This window comes from Oryza sativa, chromosome 11 (assembly GCF_034140825.1).
Source record: "Oryza sativa Japonica Group chromosome 11, ASM3414082v1".
Lineage (NCBI taxonomy): Eukaryota > Viridiplantae > Streptophyta > Magnoliopsida > Poales > Poaceae > Oryza > Oryza sativa.
In genome coordinates this window covers 10,136,540-10,144,753 of record NC_089045.1, presented here as the reverse complement: position 1 = coordinate 10,144,753, position 8,214 = coordinate 10,136,540, and the positions used below count along the sequence as shown (strand labels likewise).

Genomic DNA, 8,214 nt, shown 5'->3' with positions numbered 1-8,214 from the left:
AATTAATTTCTGGTTTCCAATTCCTCCTGGTTTTTATAGAGTATTGCGCTATGGGTCAAAGAACATGGTGAGTGGATCGATCCCTTCAAAGTTTTTATCAAAGAGTGCAGTGCAATAGACTAGCCCATGTGTTTTTATCAAAGAGAGTTGCATGTGGGATCTAATTCATAGTACACCAGTGGTCCACCCAAGTAGTGCGGCACATCAGTACAACACAATTGCAAAAAACAAAACAGACCAGTCAATAGAACTATAGTCAAGTGTGGCTAAACTTTATGTCGTTTTCTAGTAAAAGAAACATCATAAATCGATGATGTCATCAACAAAGCTCATCAAATGTAATTACTCTCCATGCCCGACACAGATGGGGTTGCCGCCCAATTGAGATGTGGGTGCCCGTTGTAGTGCAATATTCAAAATTTCTTAGGATCCCCCAATACATGCCCCTTGGGTTCTATTTATAGGCTTAGTACTTAGCTCATGTACCCTAGGGTTACTAAATACAAAGGAATTTATATGACTACTCTTATGATAAAGACATTTATGAGGGTAATTGTAACAATTCACCCAACGCTTCATCTTGGGCCACCAGGTGGGCCTCCATTGGTCGGTTGGTCACTTCGGTCCCTCAGCCCTTTTTGGTCTGGGGCAAAGGTCCTCGGCTAGGGGGCAAACATCCTTGGCTTCCCCTAGCCATTCGTGCTGAGCGTTCGTCTTTGTGACAATCGGCACTTTGCCACCATGCTTTGCCCTGGCGGTTGTGAACTAGTTTCGGCAAGCTCGGTCGAAGGTCCTCGTGACATACCTCCAACAGTAGTGATCCCATTCAATTCCTGAACAAAGTACTAAGTAGTTTTAGTTGTAGTAGTAGCACAAATTGTAGGTATGTGCAAGGGTTGGAGTAATTTGAGTACTGGTGTAGTCATGTTTACTTACTTGCACCACAGTACACGTTTTCAGTTATAGTGAATCTTTACTGCTGTCTCCTCTTGCTGTTCCACAACACTGTTGCCCATGACCGTGTCCTTTATCATCCTGTCTACGTTGGTTCGTCTCATTTGAACATTGAGATGATCGGGGAGATGATTGTTTGCAATGGCATTCTTCGCAGCAACCTCTGTAGCCTCCACTTGTTCTGCCCTCGCCTCCCTACAGTCTACCTCAATGACAAGATTCTTGAGGCAAGCCATGTTCTGGAGGCCTTCATAGAAGTTGCTGTCTAGAGATCCTAGTGTTCGTGCCCACACGTTGAACCGAAACTTTTCGAGCTTTGGCATAGCCCCAACCTCAAACAATAAAGGACCTAAGACATCTTGCCATGAATGGAAGTCAAATTCTTTCAGACATTGGAACCCATTGCTGCCGAAGACTAGCCTTTCAGATACAATTGTTTTTGTCGTAATTGAAAGAGATAAGAGAGAAGGCAAGTCCCCAAGGATCCGAAGAACATCCTTCCCCACAGAAGTAACATTGATGTCCAGGAATGCGACGTTAAAAAGCGTGGCCATCCACTCTGGAATTATGGGGAAACAGTAGTAAGTGATCATCTGAAAATTGTAAAGCGGGTAAGGAGGGTGAGACCAAGAATCCAGCATGAAATCCAGAGATGAATCATCACATCCAAGTTGTAGGTACCGAAGCTTGAATGTACACAGCTCGTCGATGCAAGAAACAAAGCTATCTGTGTATGTTTTCTTGTCAGGGTATGCATCACTAACACACCATATTATATACAGACATCTCAGGTCATTCAGACCACCCAGTTCACGCAAACAATCCACTGGGATGCTGATATCAACTTTCACCCCTATAAGTTTCTGCAAAGCTCTCATATTTCCAATTCCTTCTGGTAGAGTTATGCCATCAGCAACCAAAAACACTAAATTTTTCAGCCGAACTATGCTCTTGGGTAATTCTTTTATGCGGGTACGTTGGAGCTCTAGTGTCTGAAGTTCTTGTAGCTCGCCTATTTCTTCAGGAAGCTCACTTATGCCTACTTCTCTCAGCCTCAAGCATTTTAACTGAAATAATCTCCCTATATCCCTGAGATAACAATTTTTCAGTTTATCATTGCTTTCTATGGCAATTGTGCGCAGAACATGGAAGGCTGAAATAAGTGGAATGTGTTCGGTGGACCCATACACAACAAGTGATCGAGCACTCGAAAGAACCATGGTTGCTGGAAGTATAGCATCTCGCTCTCGGCAGTCGAGGGAAAGTCGACGAATTACCTTGTCTTGACATCCCAATAAATAATTATGAGAAAATGAAGTGATGAAATTTTCAACAACTGATTTAGATATAATAAGATCTAGAATCATATCATGCATTCGGCAAGCATGAGCTTGCCCGTCGTATTGGATTTCGTCCGGTTGTATCATGCTCCTATTGATTAGTTCATTAAAATAGCACTCTCCGACTTCCTCTAAAGTTCGTCCACCTTCACCTTGTGCAGTGACGAACCCTTCGGCTATCCATCTTCTTACCAATGGATCCCATAATATCAGCACATCCTCTGGAAATGTACTTAGATATAGCAAGCATGTCTTCAAATAGTGGGGCAGGTCATTATAACTAAGAGATAGAATCCTCTGCATGTTGCTTACACTGGGAACGTTCTCAGTTGCTGAGCAAACAGAATTTCTGTACCTCCCCCATTGTTCTTTTGTGCGTGGTTTGGTAGCCAATAAGCTAGCTAGAGAAATAATTGCCAATGGTAAACCACCACATCTTCTCAAGATGTCAATATATATGTCTTTCAAATAAGCAGGACATTGATCTTCAGAGCCAAAAATCCTTTTGATGAACAATTTTTCAGCATAAACATCACTCAGGGGTTTCATTTCATAAATATTTTTGCAGTCAGCCGAGCAACATGTTTCAGCTACAGAAATGATACGTGTTGTACACAATATTTTACTGCCACGGTAATTTTCACAGAAAGCGCATCTGATTGTTGTCCAAACTGTTGTGCTCCAGATATCATCAATTACGACAAAGTACCTATATAATTAACAAATGATAATCCCACACATAGGCACATATACATGCGTGAGACATGCGAAAATTAGTAATTCATCCGGTCATAATTAAAATATGCCTTTTTAGAGTTGGCGTAGTAAAACTAGGCTAACTTTTATTTCGATGTATGAAAGCATAGCCAAATTTAATTTGTTATTATTAACTAAAACTTTCGTAATTGTGTACCTGCGTAACTATTGTTTGGATATTTTACGAAAAATAATTAAGCGGTCATAATTATGTGTTATTAACTTTGAAATGCTTAAATAATAGTATTCTTTTTTGTCTGGAGGATTAATTACTAGTAAACCACCAAAAAAATGCACCTATAAACCTTATTATTTTATTTAGGCACGAAGAGGAATTGGAGAAACAAGAGAGAAGTAATTTTGAGTGAAATGTCATGGTTCGTTATCCATTAATTAATATCTTCGAAAAAGTACAGGGAGTAGTTAGTCGGTGCATTAACATGCAAATGTTGAAAAGAGAGCTAGATAGTTACATGTAGAGAAATGAGAAAAAAAGGTTATTTACCCTTTATACAAGCCTTTAGAATACTAGTGATTCAGGGTAGTAGCTCATGGTCGACGTAACTTTTTTGCCTCGTTGTGTCACAAGTTGAGTTAGTTGTATATGAGCTATATAGTCGAGTAAAATGAAATTAGTTAATTGGATAAATCATCCATAGTGAATGGCACCACTAGAATAGATTTTTACACGTGGGCAAAACAGGTTTTCATATAATTATATGCGGCTAGCTGGCTAGCCAGCTTATGATTAGGGGATATGAAAAAGGAAATTTTCACTCGCTAGCTGGCGATCCCACATGTGAAAATCCATTTTCACAAGTAGGCGTATTAGGATGGTCTTATGTAAGAACAATTTTCGCATACGACCGCACTGGTAGGAGAAACAGATCAAGATATTTTTATAAACGAGTCACCCCTTGATAGTTTTTGCGGCCAAGGTCTATCCCGGTGTTTAGGGATAGGGTCCTGGCTGCCTGTTTGGTATGAGAGGTATGAGAGGGATGGCATGGTTTTGTTCTTTTTTTCCTATGTTCTACTATTAGAAATATATGTTCTTGTCAGGGGCGGATCTACGGGCCGGCAAACCCAGGCAGCCACTCGGGCTGGTCGGTGGTTAATCCATTAAAATTTCATGTAATTAGAAAATTAGAAATAGAATTTATGTAGTAAATATTAGCTATAGTGAAGTTTGCCCGAGCTCCAAAATATTTCTAGATGTGCTACTGGTTCTTGCAGTAACAAAATGCTCATGGGTGAAGAAACTCATTCATCTAAGCGTTTTAGGCTATTTTCTCTTTGAAAATAATTTGCAATGACCACCTAATATTTTGAGGAGGCGGTTGTACATGTACATTGATAAGAGTAGGGGTAATGAAATAAATAATTATCGATTAGGGTAATAGTACGAAGTTAAAAATAGAAGTGCGTACCTTTTATCGTTGAGAAATTCTCTGAGTTTATTGATGAGCCGCTCCTCATCCCATGCATCTATAGCTCCGTAATCGAGCTCTGTTATATTGATCAGTATATTTTTGAATATTTTCCTTATGTCGGGTTTTTGAGAAACTGATACAAATGCTTGGCAATCAAACTGCCCACTAATTTTTCCATAAACTTGACGGGCAAGAGTTGTCTTTCCTAGTCCACCAATTCCAACAATAGACACCACCTGCAGTTTTTGCAGCAATTTATCATCCCCTTCGGTCAAAAACCTGATGAGCTCTACTCTTGGTGTATCAATGCCCACTAGGTTTTCTTCTTCTACATAGAGTGCTGGTAATCGAGGATCGATCGGCACCACACCAATTGAACTTGACAAGGTCTCATCAAAGTTGTACCTCTTGCGACGTTCACTCGCCATGTCAACACGAGCCTTTAACTTTATTATTTGATCAGCCATCTTGTCGCGTGCTCGAAGCATCCGCAGTTGTCGAATGCTCTTCTGCAAGAAACCTTTCATGCTTTCACGCCTGTGGGCATCACCATCTACCTGGAACATGAAATAATCAATTCTATCCTCAATATCATACGACAACTCCCGGATCTGGTCCCTCCACTCCTTCACTTGGATATCGAGGTCATCGATGTCCTCTAGCTTCAGGAGTAGAGCGTTCATACTACTTAGCTCATCCTTCAGGGAGAGGATCTCACTATCTACTCCCTTCAGCCTGTTGTACTTCATCTGCAATAGAGTAGAGAGTTTCCCAATCACAGGGCACAGGACCCCTGTGGCAACGCTCACCATGGTGTGTGCCATGGCTGAAGCGTGCTGAAAAATTAACCGCTACAACTTCTTGCAGATGCTACAAAGGATTAGGAACTAAATATAAGCTAGAGCAGAAGTATTGTGTACACAGAGATGACTATATATGCAATCTGGCCGAGGGTAAGCTGAGTGGTGGGCTCTATATTAATTAAGCCTGATGACTGTCCGATAGTTACAATGTACTCCCTCCGTCCTTAGGATTTTGACATTTTGCTTGCACTGTTTGACCATTCGTCTTATTAAAAAAAATTAGAATTATTATTTATTTTATTTGTGACTTACTTTATTATCCAAAATAGTTTAAGCATAACTTTTTGTTTTTTATATTTACACAATTTTTTTTTTGCATAAGACGAATGGTCAAACAGTATAAGTAAAATGTCAAAATCCCTTATATTAATGGACGGAGGGAGTAGGAAGGCGATACACATTTAGTACTAGTACTGTTATTGGGTTGCAAGTTGGATATAATTAGCTTCAAGTTTACACAATAAGAGATTTCAAGGTAATTATTGTACGGTATCCCATTAATTCAAACCAAATAATAGCAGACAAGTACCAGATCTGGTACCCTATTGGTACTAGTTGATACCCATCGATACTGGATCTACTATCCATCGGTACCACGTGAGACCCCTCGATACAAGCCGATACCTATTGTATATTGTTGATGGTCGTTATGTAGCAATTTCAACTGTCAATTAGCTCAACAAATAAAAGAGGCTAGCATTTCTTACACACATATTACTTACAAATAATGTAGTTCCACTTATTCTTCGATAATACATTGAATGCATGGATTATACAATAAAGTGAAGTAGAAAATATGATGGCATGCAAAAAATCACAACTCCGAGGAATCACGTGAAAGCATGTATGGATTGAAGGGCTCACAAGTCAGACCAAACCAACTTAATTTTGCTCAATCCACCGTGCACCGCCATAGGGGTCCACATAGCAGCCTTTGGGACAAAGTCGGTGGAGAGAGGGGTGGCATAGAGGTTGGCTGAACCGTTATCTTCCCCCCTCATATCCACCTTCTACGTGGATGTCATTGATTGCCTCCTAATGACGGTTGTGAGCGTTAACCGACATTGGCAACCGTCATAAGCAGCTACTAGTTTATACCTCACGCTTTGCGGCGGGATGTGTGGATGAATGCATATTATACATTGTAGAAATGATAGATATATATATTTAAATAATGTGAAAAAGATATGGAGATAATGATTTAACATTGCTTGTATGACCTGTAAAAATATAACAAAATTCTAAATGATATGTTATGTTTGCATGATATTCAAAATACTATAGATAATTATTGCTGGTGGATAATGATGTGGTACACTTGTATGTGATTTAAAATATTCTAATTAATAATTGTTAGTGGGTGATGACGTGGCACACTTACATGATGAGCTTTAGGAGTTAGTGGACATCATCTATACATATAGTACAGATAAAGGAGGGAAACTCTCACTTCACAACACTCAAGAAGCAATAATAGAATAGATTAGTGGAGTTTAGGCTTAGAATAGTTCTTATGTTTACTAGTCTTCTTAAATATTCAGGTATGTATTTGTAAGACTACGAGCTCAATAATAGAATTATCTTCTTTATTTAATTGTGCTCAGGGATTTTATGCTCGGTTGTCGATCTATGCTGCAACATTGGTCCGATGATGTTAACGGGTCATACTAGTTCTTACTTGTCCATATGTAGAGTGCGAGTCCTGAGGAAATTAGTGATATTATTTAGCAATGTAAGCATAGTGCATAGATTGATTAAATATCGTTCGATGTGGGTGTGCCCCACAAAAAGTGAGATAGGCGGCAGGTGGTGACAGCCTTGTCCGTCCTTTGTATTCCTCCACATTTAGGTATGATGTAAGATTTGGTAAATGCCATAACCATACTAGCAGACCAACAGGGGATGGTCTCTCGGTAGTGTCTGGGTGCATAGAACTATGTCCTAGCTATATATATGTATATGATTGTTGTATTGACTAAACATGATAAATATAGAAGTACATATGAAACCATAGCTATTCATTTTGTCTTTCTCCAATCGCTAGTTTACTTATTGAGGTGGTTCTTCTGTGTGTCACGCTACCTAACTATTGTCATGATTATCATTTACCCATATTAGACCATAGTATATTAACTATAGCATGATTTTGAATATATCGGCCTATTCTTCATATTGTTGTCTTCCCTACGGAAAAACAAATAATGATACTAAAAAGGTCACTTAGGCCTAGAGGGAGGGTGAATAGGCTAGTTTAAAAACATAGGTAAATGTGGAAGCAATACTTTTTGAATATATCCGAAAGTATTTTCGGATATTCCCAATAATCACAGAGCAAATGAAAGTCAAAGAGAACTGGATCTAGCTAGTCACAAGAAAGATGAGCAAGCACAAACAACAACTAGACTAGAAGCGGCACAAGCAAGCAAATCTAGAGAAAGGAGTCAGAGGGATATCACCGATGTTCTTGCAATATGAGGTGTTCCTGAAGTTCGAATCCTGAAGGGTATTCTAGTCTATGTTGAGGAGCTCACAAAGAGTCGGATCTTCGCCAACCCTTTCCTCAAGAGGTTGCACAAAGCACTCATTTTTTCACTAGTGGTATCTCTTCCCTTTCGGAGGTGAGATTCAACTTTCACAAACTTCTCCCCGCCAACCACAAGTAGATCAGTGGCTTAAGACCGATGCCTAGCCCTCTAGGAGGCCTCAACCCCTAAGAGTAAAAGTAGAAGCAAGATTCTCTTGGGGACGAATCAAGTCCTCAACAAATCTTCATGAAGTCAACACCAAGCACGCACGCAAACTCAAATCCAACACTCTCTCACACAAATGAAATCTAAACATGAAGATCGGTGGAGAGGAAGAAGCAAG

The 8,214-nt window shown here is 39.6% G+C and overlaps 1 protein-coding gene across 1 annotated transcript; it reads right to left on the bottom strand.

The window, feature by feature from the left end:
• Positions 1–245: 245 nt before the first annotated feature.
• LOC107279290 (disease resistance protein RGA5-like) lies at positions 246–5,384 on the bottom strand. The gene is made up of 3 exons (XM_015760420.3): positions 4,481–5,384; positions 937–3,003; positions 246–833 (listed from the first exon to the last, which is right to left on the bottom strand). The coding sequence occupies exons 1-2, from the start codon at positions 5,305–5,307 to the stop codon at positions 957–959; spliced, it is 2,874 nt and encodes a 957-aa protein (XP_015615906.1). The 5' UTR covers positions 5,308–5,384; the 3' UTR covers positions 246–833; positions 937–956.
• Positions 5,385–8,214: the final 2,830 nt, after the last annotated feature.

What these genes read in the sequence shown, in the direction of transcription:
- LOC107279290 (XM_015760420.3), bottom strand. Translation starts at nt 5,307, where the DNA reads ATGGCACACACCATGGTGAGCGTTGCCACAGGGGTCCTGTGCCCTGTG. An exon ending in GAATTTCTCAACGATAAAAG is followed by an intron (nt 3,004 to 4,480) that starts GTACGCACTTCT and finishes TTAATTATATAG; the next exon opens with GTACTTTGTCGTAATTGATG.